At 33.3% G+C, this 17,105-nt stretch overlaps 1 protein-coding gene across 6 annotated transcripts in view; it reads left to right on the forward strand.

Moving 5' to 3' along the window:
- Window positions 1–17,105, forward strand: part of MKLN1 (muskelin 1) — a 289,454-nt gene that overhangs the window by 171,498 nt on the left and 100,851 nt on the right. For all 6 annotated transcript variants that reach the window (XM_031941073.1, XM_031941074.1, XM_031941072.1 and 3 more), the window contains 2 exons: window positions 14,023–14,100; window positions 16,654–16,719. In XM_031941073.1, coding sequence (XP_031796933.1) covers window positions 14,023–14,100; window positions 16,654–16,719 — 144 coding nt within the window. The remainder of the gene's footprint in view (window positions 1–14,022; window positions 14,101–16,653; window positions 16,720–17,105) is intronic.

Here is a 17,105-nt window from a genome sequence, read left to right on the forward strand (position 1 = left end):
GAGTCAGGTCCATTATCATTGTAGTATTGACATAGTTGCTCTCCTACTAATTTCCACTTGTCTGGATTTAATTCTTTTTTCTTAGAGAACCAAGGAGATGTGTATTGTAATGTTTCTAAAAGTTCAATGATCTGCAACCAAATCATTTCTAATGGAGCAGTAATGAACTGAAATAGCTATGCCCAGAAAAAGAACTCTGGGAGATGACTAAAAACCATTACATTGAATTCCCAATCCCTATATTTATGCACACCTGCATTTTTGATTTCCCTCACAAGCTAATTGTACAATATTTCAGAGTCTGATTCTTTTTCTACAGCAAAATAACGTTTTGGTCAGGTATACTTATTGTGTATCTAATTTATATTTTAATATATTTAACATCTACTGGTCATCCTGCCATCTAGGGGAGGGGGTGGGGGGGGAGTAAGAGGTGAAAAATTGGAACAAGAGGTTTAGCAATTGTTAATGCTGTAAAGTTACCCATGTATATATCCTGTAAATAAAAGGCTATTAAATAAAAATAAATAAATAAAAAAAAAAAGTTCAATGATCTGCTCCCAAGTTACAATCAAACCTTGGCTTTTAATGAGTTTAACCAAGCTTTTGACAAAATTTCCTTTTGATGGGGAGAAATCTCCTTTCTAAACATTTGTCCCATTTTAACTGAAATACTACTTTAGCCCCTTACAAAGTTTCCTTCTTGTACTCACCCTAATTTCGGGGTCACAGATGAAGGTAATTGGTCCCGCATTTGGATGCCAAAATGTAATGTTCTCTTGTTTGGTTTTTCTTGGGGTCTCTGGGCTCTTGGGAACAGCCTTCATTTCAGTTCAGTAACCCCACAAGAGTAGCCAGGGCTTAAAGTCCAAGTCGTTTATTGTCTCCATCCAAGTCCTATCTCCTTCACTTGGGGCTTGGCTAGTTTTCTTAAAGGCCTACCTCTCTCCTTGGTTCCAAGAGCTTGAGCCTTGCCTGTCTTCTCTGCCCTCTGAATTTCTCTGAATCCAAAGGTTTGTGCTTTAGCCTCCAGCCACAACAAAGGTGGAAGATGGAATGAAACTGTCTCTGCCTCTGAGAGCTTCTAGTACACTTGTCTTTTCCGGCCCTGAGAGCTTCTCCTCTGTGGCTCTCAGTCCCTGCTTATATGCTCCATACTAAGTATACACCAATCATTATATCACTAGGAAACCATTATTTGTTGTAGGATTAAATCAAGGCTAAACTAGATTTAACCATTGTCTCCTCAATTCCACTTAGTACCTTGTTTCAAGTTCTGGCCCATAACAGGATGATACTTCAGAGTTATTTTAATTTGCATCTTTCTAATCAATAGTGATTTAGAGCATTTTTGTCATATGATTGGAAATTGCTTTAAAGTCTTCATTTCAAAACTGTTCATATCCTACACCATTATCCATTTGAGGGATGGCTTGTATTCTTTTGAATTTGAGTCAGTTCCTTTATCATAATGAGGCCTTTATCATAAACACTGGCTGTAAAATTGTTTCCCCAGTTCTCTGCTTCCCTTAATCTTCTAAAGTGTGTGTGTGTGTGTGTGTGTGTGTATTTATATATGTGTGTGTGTGTGTATATATATAGTGATATATAAGTGATCCCCACTTTTAACTCTGTACTAAAGTGGGGATCTGCCTTGAGGATGGCGGATCCAATTTCCCATGCTTTATGATTTTTCTTCAGTTTTTTTCTAAACTAATATTGGAGTTTTTAAGTTTTCATTTCTTCCAAGGTGGTATGGTCTAAGATATGTTTATTACTCTCATAGCCTGTACTCTGTAACTGTGACCAGGGCCCCCACTCCTTGTCCTGGGGCTACCCACCCAGATCTGAGGATGGGAAGGGCAATAGAGTCCTGCCACTGGTGTTTACTGCTGTTTTGTTGGGGTCCATTCTGCATGTACAGTACTTCACTGTCACTTTGGTGTGCCAGACCTTTCCTGTTGTCTAAGTTGTCTTGGGTTGGAAAATTGTTTTGCCCCAACCTTTTATGATTATTGCTGTTTCAGAATTTGTTTTCAGGCAATATTTTAAAAGTTTTTTGGGGGAATTTGGAAGAGTTCAAATGAGTCCCTGGGGCCTTTTCTCTGCTATCTTGACACTGCCCCCTCTGCAGGTCTACACCTAAAACATTAAATTGTCCCCATTCTCCTTGTAAAAATAAATGTTCATTTGTATCAAGCAAGCTGTTTTCAAGGAAGAAAGCACAGGATTTTCTGTTTGCTAAATTTTTAATGTGTATTTGCTGTTCTGTTCTCTTTTTAGTCTGTCTGAAACAAAGGTCCATAACTAGTACTGTTTTATTAGAACTGGATAACTAAAATCTATTCTGCCCCATATCTGATCTTCTTCATTTATTGTTTATTCAGCCTTATTTGATAAACCAGGTTCTCCTAGCAAAAGGCAACAATAGTGTATTAAGTAGGTTAGAGAGTATTTTTATTTACAAAATAACATTGTTGTTATTAACAAAGACTCATACTAGTTTTCTTTTGAAGTAGTTAAATGACTTAATATAATTTTTAACAACAGAGTTGGGACCCAAATTTATTAACATTACACTCTTAAATCTTTACTGATTATACTGAGCCATACGTTCTCCAAAAATAAAGGGTTCTTTCATGGATAGATTGAGCAGGTTTTTTAAAGTTTCTTGTGGCCTATTCAAATATGAGGAGGCGAAATAGGGAATTTATCCCAGTTTATGAAAATGTTTCTGGTATCCAAGATAGTTCTGGAGAAGAAAGGAAGCATTATAAAAAAGAAATCAAAGACCCAGAGGAAGAAAATTTTCATGTTTTGATAGGTATATTCTAATATAAGGCAGAAGTTATATTTTCTTCTTAGGTTATGATATAATTTCTCTCACATTTGTTCTGATTTTGAAGGTTCAGAGAATATTACTTTGCATAAAAAGCCCAAATATTCTAAATAAAACATCTGGAAGCTTTCACATGTTTCAATCAAAAAACCATTTCCTAAGCCTCATCATATAATATTTTACCTTAAGTGCAGGTAATTGAAAAAGGATAATATTTAAATGTAATCCATTGTCCAACCTTGGGATAATAGAATATAGAAGAGAGGCCTTAGAAGTCATTTAGTCCATTTGCCTCCTTTTACAGGAAACTAAGACCCAGAGATTGAATAACTTTCTGACAAAACCATACTCGTAGTAGGTAACAGGACTGAATTACAACCCATTTTCTCTGACTCCAGAGCGAACATGTTGTTAAAGTTAGAGTTATATCTAGATTTGAAAATAACTACATTCAAATAGCTGAAGATTGTTTATCCAGATTGTTTTAAAAAAAATGGCACTCATAGGAGCAGCTAGGTGGTTCAGTGGATAGAGCACCAATCCTGAAGTCAGGAGGACCTGAGTTCAAATGTGTTCTTAGACACTTAACACTTCTGGCTGTGTGACCCTGGGCAAGTCACTTAACCCCATTGCCTCAGCAAAAAAAAATTAATTTTTTTTAAAAAGTCCCTCAAGCTAGAGAAGACATTAAAACTCATTTAAGGAAAAGAGAATAATGAAATTCTTTTTCTTCAAATAATACATGCTAAATGGTGTGTGACTTGTCAAATTTCCATTATGTATTAGAAATGTTTTATTTGAAGTGGATGTTTGATGAATAGTTTATTATAATGCAAGAAACTTGATAATATAACTCAAAAGAAATGTCAATCTTGTGGTCACAGAAGAAAATTTTTTCTTTTTAAAAAGCAAAAGCATCGTGCCTTCAGTAATGCCTATAATCCTAGGTACTTGGCAGTCTTTATTACCCATAGATAGGTCAGTCTTATTTCACTCAAAGAGCTCTAAAATTGTTGATTTATTAATTTTCATTTATCATAAAACCTAATGTTTTTAATTTTGCTATGTGTTATATTTTAAATTGTAGAAAATAGCCCTGCAAGGTTAAATATAATGCCTTTGGGCATATTTGACTTTCTCCTATTAATTTTGACTATAACCTGCCAATTCTAGTAAGTAGGGCAGACTTTGAAATTGTCAAGCTGTCTTAGCACAGATGGTAAACTACACTAAGGGTTGATTTAAGACTTGGATATTCTGAGTAATAGGGAGAATTATTCTATATATTATATTGTTCAGTCATTTCAATCACGACTGACTCTTTGTGACCTCATTTGGGATTTTCTTGGCAAAAATATTCTAACACATTTTACAGATGTGGAAGTTGAGGCAAAATAGGGTTAAGTGACTTTTGAGGCAAAATAGGGTTAAGTGACTTGTCCATGATCACAGGGTAAATGTCTGAGGCCAAATTGAAACTTAGGTCATCCTGAATCTAGGCTTGTTGCTCTATCTACTGTGCTACCTAAACTTTTAAAATTCAATACCATTAAGAGACAAAAGATATGACCTTTACTACTGGAAGCTTCAGTACCATAGAAGGTTAAGTAAAGGCCTGTGCCTGGAAGATTTGAGTTCAAATTTGGCCTCACACATTTACTAGGTTTATGACTCTTAGCAAGTTATTTGACTTCTGTATACTTTGGTTTCTTCAATCAGCTGTATGGAATAGATAATTATTAATCCTAACTCATAAAATTGTGAGGATCAAATGATAACATTTATAAAATGGTTAGCACACTGCCTGACATAAGAGGTGCTTAATTAATGCTTGTTTCCTTCCTTCATTGAGCATGATCCATTATTGGAAGCTCATTTTGGGGGCAGTGAAATTTTCCACTTTACAGGTTAGGAAAATTTTTTTGAAATTTTAAGGACTCATTGCATGTTGAATATAAATTAAATAATTTAGGGTTTATTGATGAGAGAGATCTGAAAGGAAAAGTAGCACTGTGTGGTTGAAGAGGCAAGCAGAGAAGATAGTTTTGATTAAGATGTTAAGGTTTGATTGCAAGGCATTTGAATTGAGAATCTGGTAATTCAATGATTTATATCTGACTTAACTTTTATTTTGATTTATAAGGTATTCTGCTTATACAAGCCTTTCAGATTCCATTCTCCCTCATAAACTGTATACACTATTCTATTTACAAATAAATCTCCGAAAAGTTTAAGATTTTGCCTAATTACATTAAGAATTATGAGGACTAAAAATGTCAGCAATGGTGAATCAAATTATTATTATTGCAGAAGCTAATAATAACAACTTATGGGATCATAAGATCTTTTGTATTTTTAAATGTTACTTTAAATTTTTAAAAATTAATAGTAGTCTTTTATTTTCAAAATACATGCAAAGATTTCAACATTTATTCTTGTAAAACCTTGTTACCAATTTTTCTCTCTTCCTCCTATTCCTCTCTCCTACATAGCAAACAATCCATTATAAATTAAACAAAGTTCTTCTATACATATTTCTACATTTATCATGCTGCACAAGAAAAATTATATCAAAAAGGGAAAAAATGAGAGGAAAAACCAAGTAAACAACAACAAAAAAGGTGGTAAATACTGAATTGTGATCCACATTCCTCTTTCTGGATGTAGATGCTTTTCTCCATTACAAGTCTATTGGAATTGACTTGAATCACCTCATTGTTGAAAAGAGCCAAGTCCATAGAGTTGATCACATATAGTCTTCTTGTTAGCTGTGTACAGTGTTCTATTGGTTCTACTCATTTCACTTAGTATCAATTCATGTTTCTCCAGACCTTTGTGAAATCATCCTGCTGATTATTTCTTATAGAGCATGTTTTTAAAAATTTTGAACTTAAATGCTTAAAAAACAAAACAAAACACTATTTCTATATCCATAGCAGAACACGAGGTATTTGCATAAAATTATGAGTATTTCATAAATCTTCATAATCTTAAAAAAAAGATTAAATAATAAATTCTAAAAATATTCTGCTTGAAAAGGACCCAATATGGTGGGGATTAAGGGAGCATTCTAGCACAGTTCTACTATTTTACTATAAATAAACAACTTTAAAACAACATCAAATTGAATTCTCACATAAAAGAGGCATAGAAGGAAGAACTTTTACAGTGAGAAGAGGGGAGTACAATGCTCAAACCTAATTCTCATTTGAACTGGTTCAAAGAGGGAAGAATATATATATATATATATATATATATATATATATATATATATATATATACATACACATACACATACACACACATATACATGTACACACACCTACTTAGAAATAGAAATCCATCTTACCCAATAGAAAGGTAAAAGAAGTGACTAAGAAAAAGTGGGGGAGAGGAGTGGTGAAAAGAGGAGAAGATTAAAGGAGGCAGTGATCAGAAGCAAAGTAGATTATAGAAGAATGGAGGGAAATAAACAGTTAATAATTATAACAGAATATTAATGATTCACCCATAAAATAAAAGTGAATAATAAAATGATTAGAAATTAAAATCCAACAATATGTTATTTACAAGAAACACAATAGAAACAGAAAGGCACACAGAGTTAAAATTAAAAGTTGGAATAGAATTTTATTCTTCAACTGATGTAAAAAAGACAGGAATATCAGTTATAATCTCACACAAAACATTTTACTAAACCGTTCACTTGTCTGTACTTAGTTCTAAACTTCTGTCTCTTCAACAATTAAAGATATTTCAATGATCCCTCTTTTTTTTGTACCAGTATTGTTAAAAGTTCCTTTGCCCAAGCACTCCTAATCTTCATTTCCTTAAAAGAAGTAAGAGAAAGTTAATATGCTTTATAACACCTAAGTAGATTCAGGCCAAAATAATATTCACAATGACCATGTCCAAAGATGTGTAATTTTTCCTATACATTTAGAATATTACCTTTGTTGTAAGGTAGATAACATGCTTCATCATACATCCTTGGGAAATAATGCATGATTATTGTGTTGATTATAGTTCTTGAGTCTTTCACTGTTGTTTTTCATATAGTATAACTTTGTATAGTTTGCTCTGCTGGTTTGAGTAATTTTATTTTGTATCACTTCATGCAATTTAGGATTTTCTGATATTATCTATTGCCATTTTTATTCTATAATAATATTGTGTTACATTCATATATATATATATATATATATATATATATATATCACCTCTCTTCAGCCATTTTTCATTTGTCTAAGAGGAGATTTAAGGTATCCCCTTGGAAATTTAGTTCTGTTCTTTTCTTCCCTTTTAAATTCTCCTTCACCATCAGAAAGTTTTTTGTTTGCAATAATTCCCTTCCTGGTTTTATCCTTTCTATTAATATCCTTTAAACCTATCCCCTCTTGTGTTCCTCTTAAATTTGATATAGTTCTATAGAAGGCATTATATGTTTTCAATTCTCTTTTGTCTATTTCAAAGAATATTCACATAATGTCTGTTTCTCTTACCTCTTATTCCATGCTTATATATCTTTTCCCATAAATCCCAATTAGAAGTGGCAAGTTCCTCCTCTATACATTCCTCTTCTTCCTTTTGCTCTCCTTTTTCTTTTCCTTCTTCACACTATAAAATAGAAATAATTCACTTCTAGGATCTCTGTTTTTCTTATTTAACTTCCTCCATACTTTTGAAAACATTCAAATTTTGAAGAGAAACATTTCTCTTTCTACTCCCCTTTCTCCATTACACTTTTAACACCTTCCAGTTGCTTAAATAAAGTTATCTTTCCAACTTTCTCTCCATACTGGTGTTTGCATTTTGAATTCAGCTGTTGTCATTTTTGTCTATTCTATTACAGGATTATTTTCTTTCCCATGGGTTTATGCTGATCCTTCTACAGTCATTGTTCAGTTGTTTCAGTATTCTCTGAGATTCTTCATGACCACATTGGAGTTTTCTTGCCAAACATATTGGAGTGGTTTGCCATTTTCTTCTCTAACTCCTTTTATAGATGGGAAAATGGAGGCAAACAGGATTTGATGACTTTCCCAGGGTCAAATATGTAGTATATGTTTGAGGCAGCTTTGAACTCAGGTCTTTCTGACTTCAGGCCAGGCATACAATATAAATTATTCTTGACTGGAAGCCTCTTTCTTTTACCTTACTGTATTCTCAGACCTCCTTTCATTTATTGTAGAAGCTGCCAAATCTTGTGTGATCATGATTGTGGTCCTTTGGAATTTTAATTGCTACTTTCTGGGTGCTTGCAGTATTTTGTCCTTTGACGTGGGAGTTCTGAATTTTGGCAATTACATTCTAGGAATTTTTTCTTTTGGGGCTTTTTTCTAGGCGGTTACTAGTGAATTATCTCTATCTTTTGTTTTATTTTCTGTTTCTGATAGCTCTAGAAATTTATGATTTCTTGAAATATATTTCAGGCCTTTTTTTTTTTTTTTTTTTTTTAATCATGGTTTAGTGGGAATCCAACAACTTTAAAATTATGTTTCCTTGACTTGTTTTCCAGATGTTTTTTTGATGAAGATGGAAATGGTCTGGGTAGGAATTGGATCTCCTTTTCTTATTTAGACTGGAAGTAGGGCTGCCATTTATAGACCTGATCTTATTCCTGATTGATATGGATTATAGATTATTAATAACAACAAAACAATAATAAATATTTCTTTACTATTTTAAGTTTTACAGAAACTTCAAAAATGTTATCTCATTTGATCCTCCTATCTGGAAAGTGATGCTATTATTAGTCCCATTTTATAGATAAAGAAACTGAGAATGGGAGAGTCACAGGGTCCTTTGACTCAGTGTGTCTGAGGCCAGATTTTGAATTCAGGTCTTCTTACCTTGTAGTTTGGTTTCAGTTCCCTATCTCCCTCCCCCACAATAATGTATTTAAACTGGTGTAGCCATGGGTGCCAGCTAGTTATTTTCAGATTATGATTTTTTCCTCTCTTCTCTTGTAAACACTAAACTAAAATGAAATTTGTTATGTTCCTTTTATTACTTCACTTTGATTTTTTTTTTTTTTAGGTGGGCTTGCTCTCCTTGCCCTCTTTTCCCCTTATCTCTTATTTCCTCTTCTTGCTTGTTACACCTCTTTTCTTTTATATTCGTCTTGCTTTTATCTGGTTATATATCTTCTCCCTCTTTTTTTCTTCTCAGTCAAGTAGATTCCCCTTTCTTCTCGTCTCTTTCAACTAGTCCTTTTTATTGTTATTGTTGCTCAGTCCATCAGTTGTATCTGACTATTCTTGACCCCATAGACTATCGCTTACCAGGCCCTTCTTTCACCCCACTATCTCTTGAAGTCTGTCCAAGTTTGCATTTGTTGTTTCATGACATTATTTCATCCTTTTACTTTTACCTTTAGTCTTTCCCAACATCAAGGTCTTTTCCAACGGATTATCTTTTCTCATTATATCTCCAAAGAATTCAACTTCAGTATTTGCTCTTCTGATGATAGGTCTTAATTAATTTCTTTGACTATTGACTGATTTAGTCTCCTCGCTCTCCAAGGATTCTCAAAAAAAATTTTCTAGCACTACAATTTGAAAGGGTTGATTCTGTGCCACTCAATTTTCCTTATAATCCAAATCTCATAGTCATACATTAGTACTGGAAAAACCATAGCTTTGATTATATGCATTTTTATTGACAAGGTGATATCTCTCCTTTTTAGTATACTGTCTAGATTTGCCTTAGCTTTCCTTTCAAGGAGCAAGCGATTCAAGATTGAAGAGCCCAAGAATATAAAATCTGATATTTACCATTTCTTCTTTCACTGCTTGTTAATCTTTTCCATTGGTATTTTATTTAAATTTTTTCGTGCCCCTTTTCAATAAGAATTACTTTTACTTTCTTTATTATTTATCTTTTCTTTCATTTTACTCTAGAGGCTCATTCTCTCATTCATGATGCTTATAATTATCTGATTTCTTCCTTTTTCCTGTTTTTTTTTTTTTTTTCATCACCTCCCATCCATAACTGGCCTTAGTCTTTTTTCCCTACTTACTTCAGTTGACCACAGAGATCACCTTCTCATTGCTTGCTTTTGATTTGGCCCTGACATCTCTCATTCCTCTATCCCCCTGCTCTTCTCCATGCCTTTCACCTACCCTCCCATGTCATATTGTAGTTCTCCCCCCCCCACCAAAAAAAAGCATTCACTGAGAGACAGGATGATAGTCTATTTTGCCCATAATGTCCCATGTCTGTCTTTTGTTACTTCTTCCAAATTTCCACCTTCATATCTCCTCCCTTCTCCCCTCTACTCTCCTTTACATTTAAGCACTCTTACTGATCTGTGGTTCTGATTTTTTTTTAAAAATGTTTTAATCTCTTCTTTTTTGTTGAATGTCCACTTTTTTACAGGGTAGGGCACCCTAGACTGTGAGCTCCTGTGCCCTTTAGAAGATATAATTCCATTCTCCTTTTTCTTGCATTATTCAGATAGTGTTTCCTTTGTATTTTAAGGTCTTTCTCCTAAAGCTAACAGAATTTGTTTCTGAATTGAATCGTTGAATTTAACCATTCTGTATATTGGACTTTGCAGTATTGGGTTTTATTTTGTTTTGTTTTCTGAAAATGATCCTTGATTTCTTTTGATTGGAAATTCAGTTTGGTAGTCAGAAGTTCTGGATGGTTATGCTCTTCGATGCTTTCTTCATTATGGTGTTAAGGGTTTTTTTCCTGTAATGTTCTTCTGGGAAACTTATGATCCTCAGATTGTCTATACCTATTCTTCCCTCAAGATAAGTGTGTTTTACTTGCATGGCAATCTTAATTTTTTTTTTTTTACATTTTTTTATTATAGCTTTTTATATACAAAACAACATATGCATGGGTAATTTTCCACATTGACCCTTGCAAAAACTTCTCTTTCAACTTTTCTCCTCCTTCCCTCCACCCGCTCCCCTAGATGGCAGGTAGTCCCAAACATGTTAAATATGTTAAAGTATGTGCTAAATACAATATATGTATACATATTTATATAGTTATCTTGCTGCACAAGAAAGATCGGAGGCAATCCTATTTTTAATAAAGTTCTTTTGTTGTTGTTGTTGCTTTTCTTCTTCTATATTGTCCTTTGCTTCTGTGTATTTGAATTCCTAATTTGTTTTTCTCACTTATAATTATCTGATTTCTTCCTTTTGGTGAGGCTTGCTATTGTAGATTCAAGTTTTTCTATTCTGCTTATTATTTGATTGTGCAAGGTATAGATTCTTCTTTCATAGTTCTCATTTATCTTTTAAACTACTTCAGAATAGAATGTTATGGTTATATGTTTTCAAATTCTACAGGGTCCTCTGACTCATCAACTGTTGATTTATTTTCCTTTATTTTGCAGTATTTATTCTTAGTTGCCCAAACTCATTTACTAGAGCTGAGGCCATATTTCCTTCTATTGTTGCTCATTTTCTCATTGATTTTTCTGTGTAAATTCAAAATCTTTGAAATGTCTTCTTCCCTGAAATCTTTGGTACCTTCAATCTTTTTCCCACCTTGTTTTCCTTATCACTTATTTTTTGACTTCCTTCCCTTCCCTCAGCCTCCTCCCTCTCTGGGCCTAGGACATTGTCTCTATTGAATGAGGGGAATGGACTAAAGGGTGTCTAAGGACCTTTCTCACTCTAATCTAATGACTTATATGTGGCATTCTGTCAGGAGTATGCTGTACCTTTTTTGTCATAAGTGGCAATACTTCCATTTGGATTTAATTTTTGGCCAGCCATCAGCATCACTAATTGGGTTCTGTGCTCTTTCCCTCAGGCTTGTTGGAGTGCTGCACAGCTTCCTACATGTACTCTTTCCTCTCCCAGTGACCTGTCCCACTCAGAGCTCAGAGTCTGTTTTCTTCTGGCATCTTTGTGCTTTGCAGCACTAGTGCATCTGGGTGTAGTCTTTAGCAGGCTTTTGATTCTGAAGTACTATTGCCAAACTGGCTATTGAGCAGATTTCCACAACCTAGATCTAGTATCTCCACGGCACTGGGATGTGGAAATGGAATTTGATGTAAGCTTATATTGTGTTCTTGGATTTGCCTAGTGCAGCCTTGTTAGTGGTATGGAAAATTGGGAAGGGTACTGAGTGAGCTCAGGTGAGCTTTAGTTCCTAGATTTAAAAAAAAAAAAACTTGCTTTGGGATTTTGGGTGCCATATAGGGTTATGTAACTTAATGTGGGGATTAGTAAAAATTTTGGCAGCATTTAAAGATACCATAATCTACCAAAAATTAATTCTTTATGTAAAAATAAACAAACACAACCATCTCATTAGTATGCAAACTTATTTTCATTTTTAATAATTAATAAAATTTATATATATACACCAAATATTTTTTTAAAAAATTTATGATTTATCAGCAAATATTTGATTTGTATATCCACTTTATATATCTATATACCTGGGGTTGCATAAAAATTTCTTGGGCAAAAAGGGATTGTAAAATCTGAAAAGTGTCAAGAAGCCATGCCATACACTTTCGAAATAGCTGAAATTGCTTTATTTTTGGTGTAATAGTTTCTCTTTTGGAGAAATTTGAGAGGTAATGGGAATAAAAGAAAATGCTTAGTCCACCATCTTGTTCATGTGATCTGGAAGTCTTGGCAGTTAGTTTTCTGGTATAAATTGTACTTTTGAACAACTATCTCATTTTCACTTCTTCTCATTCTAATTCACTCCTCTATTTCCCTTTTACTTGACAGTTTCTATGTCCTTCACCTTTATTTCCCCCAGTTGTTAGTAGGGATTGGATTAGTTTAGGGGTTCTTAACTTGGGGTCCATGATTTTATCTTTTTAATATTTTGATATTATCATATTTCACTATAATTGATGGTAAAATGAGTGTATTTTATTTCATGCCTTTGAAAATATTATTCTGAAAAGGGACCTATATGTTTTAGCACCCTGCCATAGGGGCCATGACACAAAAAAAACTTTATAACCTGTGTATTGGATAATCTTTTAAAGTTACTTTGAGCTTGGATTCTATGCTTTATGGTACCTGTCTGTACTTCTCTTCCCCTTTCCCTTGACTTCACATTTGTCATAAATTAAACATTTTTAAATGTTATGTTTATTGATTTGTCTTATCTTAGAGAATTATGTAGAATTCTAGATTCCACAGGATTCAAAGCTATAAGTGACTAATATTTATTTAGCCTAATGGACTTCATTTTAGAGTTGAAGAAATCATGAGCCAAAGAAGAGAATAATTTAGAGAAGGTCACAGACATAATAGTTTTACAAAAAATACTTAGAAACCGGAAATTTTGAATTTAAAGTCAGAAGATCTAAGTTCAAATTTTGGTTCTGTTACTTATTAGTTCAGCAGATTTGCTCAAGATTTGTAACCTTTCATTGATCCTCATTTTCTTTGTCTGTGGACTAAAGGATCTCTCAGATTCCAATTCTGATCAGTGATCTGTGTGGCCTTATGTGTGAAGTTTTTCATTCTTTTCTCTTTTTTGGCCACAAGGGGCAATACTTTTTGGTTACAATCTATGCTCTGCTTAGAAAAAATATATTAGAAATGAGGAGAGTAGCTGAGAAGTTACCATTAAATATTCCAATCAGATTTTCCCAGTAATTATTGTGTGCCTTCCCCATCCCCATAGATTCATAAATTACATTAATGGTAAAATTTATTTCAAATATCTCTTGCAATATAGGGTATTTATTCAGATTATCCACATTTTTTTTTCTTTTTCTATTAACAGCTAAACATAACAGGGTTTGTTCTTCCCAATGCCTCATTTTTTTTGTTTCTCCCTTCAGAATGGCTATAGAAGACCATTTTGCTATTTGATCATACTAGTGTTTTTCCTTCTAATTTAAATGTGGTAATATATTTGTAACTAACAGGTGTCACAGTAATGAGATGCATACCAACTTTGATATGAGCTGCCACTCAGGCAGAGTTTCTGAATGATTATGGCAACTGATGTAGTACCATTTTATTTAGGATGGCATGGAAAATGAAATGAGACATATTTTGTGAAAATATGCCACTAAATTGACTGACATGTTATATGTTTTATATTATGTATTCCTGGGGAGAAAATCTTGAATAGCAATTTTGTTTAATATAGACTTATAAAATCCTGTCTTTTCTACTAAAATAACAGAAGTATAAGCAAGTTAAGAGGAAATTTGTTTTTTTTAATACTTACAGATGGCTTATTCAATCAATATATCAGTCAGCAGGAATATAAGCCACGGTGGAGTCAGATCATTCCTAAGAGCACCAAAGGTGAGCCATACATTTCAGAATTGAAATGCTTTTGTTTAATGCAACTGTTTTTGCAGTTTTGCCACACTAGGAAGCCCTTTAACATAAATCGTAAGAGTACAATTTTAAATGGTTAGGGCAACTAGCCATGCTCCCCTTTGTGCTTAACCAAATATGTTTTTGTTATTTTTAATAAGCTGGTTAAGGATTTAATTGTTGTTGTTGTTGCATTGTCATATATTGCATATGTCATATATACATATGTATATACATATGCATATATACATATAATGCATATGTCATTGTATATGCTCATTTTAGCCTATGCTATAAACAAAAGGTTTTTTTTAAGACTACTATAGAATATAGGAGTAGCATGGACAATAGTGCAAAAAAAAATTCATTAAGCCTTTTTTTCTAGTCTTTCTTTTTTTTTTTTTTTTTTTTTTTGCCAATCCTGTCCCAAAGTTAGAAAAACTAATCAGTTGAAGCTTTATTTTTCTTATTTTCCCTGGCTCTTTACTTCAACTGAGATGAAAAATCCTCAAAAACTGTTCAGTAGAAAGGAAGAAGAAAAACAAAGGTTTTGTGGATGATCAGCCTTGAATCAAAGTTGTCTTTTAAATCACCTATCTGATTTCTTAGGAATTAAAAGTTAACACGTCATCTTTCTGCTCACTATTTTGACATAGATGAGAAACATGTAATCACTAAAAAGCTGAAACTAGGGACTCTTACTTGTCAATATATGTCAGTTTTTTTAATATGAGCTGAAAATACAATCCTAAGCTTTTCAGCTTCCTGGTCAGGCTACATTAGACATTATAATCTCTCTTCTTATTAAAGTAGAGATTGTGCCTCCATATGTATAAAATTGCATTTCTTGATATTAGAAACTCTTCTAATAGAAAAATATTTGTCCCTTCAAAATATTATTTCTTGTTTTATTGTCTCTTGTTAATTCTACTTTTAATTGTACATTCTGTTATTTCATCTAAAGTTTCTCCTGTTTGTTTGATTTTTCTATGTTTATTGTTTCTTATAGTCCAGTAACATTCTCTTATATTCATGGATCACAATTTATTCAACTATTTCCCAGTCAATGTGCTGCCTTTTATTTTTATATCACATTCTTTTCCATTTATTTTCCTCTCTTTTCACCTACCCAGTGATATCCTCAGGGGGACATATTTAAGTGAATATGTTTGAACCTTTCTAGTAAGCTTTAGTGATGAGCATAAAAGTCACAGTGAATCACAAAGTTCATCATTTTACTTACATTTTACTATTCAGTTAATTAAGTACATCATGAACTTATGACATCATTGCTTAGCCCAGATTGAAGTTCCTCAATAATTTAGGAGACTGTCTTCATGAATTCTAGAGGTTGAAGAAAAAATTACCTGTCAATCCATTTTTAAGACCTCCCCAAATATCCTTTCTGTTAGCTTAGGTTTGAGAATCCAGGGGTATTGTCACACCAGAATGAGGCAACTGTCTGTGACTTCATTTGAAAACTAATCAAATCAAACATAGTCTTTAAATTGGTAGTAGAGTGAAATAAAATGAACAGTGAATTTTTTTGCCACCAAATTAAGGTATTGTTGAAAATTTAAAGCACAATAACAGTGACCCTTATCCAAATTAAAATCCGAGGCTCTCAAGGTAAGAAGCAAAAAAAGGTTTTATTATGATGTTGCAAGAAAGGGCAACTCTCAACAGCCAAGATGTCAGTAAAGAAGTGTAAAGCACAAATTGCAAAACACAAGATTATATAGACCCTAACACAGAAAACCCTACCCCACCTCTGACCTTTTCTCCCATTGTCTGGGGGAGTCTAGGCTTATACTCTTTAGAAAACTATCACAGAAACAAAATACTAGTAAATAACAAGCTCTTTACCATCAAGTACTTAAGTGCTAATTAAAAATGGGGAAATAGGAGGGGAAATGTTCATCCAAGACAGTCAAACACCTGCAGCTTTATAGCTATAGCTCCACTTGTTATTGCAAAGTCTCAAGTCACAATTAGGGCATAGGTCAAAGCCACATTCTTATGAGAGGTCTCCACTCATTTTACATCATTCATTTATCTTTATAATATCTTGGTTTTAGTGGTTACTATATTATGTTCTGAAAAGTTTAAAACCTGCTTATTTCACCTTATTTTATTCCCTTAAAAAAAATCCATACAACTCAATTATAGACAGTCCATAGACAGTGAGAGATAATTATAATTGCATTATATTTTTCCTTTTATTTGGACTGGAGAATTTGACCAAAGTTTTTTGGGGTGCTGCTTTTGTATCTGAAGTATCATAGAATGTTCTTCAATAAATAGAAAATGGCCTCTAATGACAACGTTTTGAAAGTAAATTGAACAGTGAATCTCAAGGTAATGCAGTTTTATGTTGATTGGTTTACACACTGCTCATTTTTAGAATACTTCAAAGAGAACAGTATGGGCCAATTTCCATAAAGCATTGTTTGCACCTGCCTATAAAAAGAACCTTTTTGTTTTTTTTAAACCAATTGAAAGGATTTTCCAATTGTTCATACATGTTTATCATCCTAGGAGATGGAGAAGATAGCAGACCAGGAATGAGAGGTGGACATCAAATGGTTATTGATGTTCAGACAGGTAAGCGTTATTTCTGATAGAAAATTTTTATTAAAAGTCAGTTAACTTCAATGTGTTAATTTCCTTTTTTTTTTCTTTTTTTGGTGAGACAATTGGGGTTAAGTGAGTTGCCCAGGGTCACACAGCTAGGATGGGTTAAGTTTCTGAGGCCAGATTTAAATTCAGGTCCTCCTGACTTTAGGACTCGTGTTCTATCCACTGTACCACCTAGCTGCCCCCAATAATTTCCTTTCAAGTGTGACTATGCTTTTTACCAGGATGCATGGGTATTGTGGACGATACCTAATTGAGAACTAAAGAGGGAATTTATAGATTATTTGAAACAGTTATAAACATAAGCATTGGCATATGACTTAAATGAAATTTACTGTGTGGTATTTTATCTT

Source organism: Sarcophilus harrisii, chromosome 5 (genome assembly GCF_902635505.1).
Source record: "Sarcophilus harrisii chromosome 5, mSarHar1.11, whole genome shotgun sequence".
Lineage (NCBI taxonomy): Eukaryota > Metazoa > Chordata > Mammalia > Dasyuromorphia > Dasyuridae > Sarcophilus > Sarcophilus harrisii.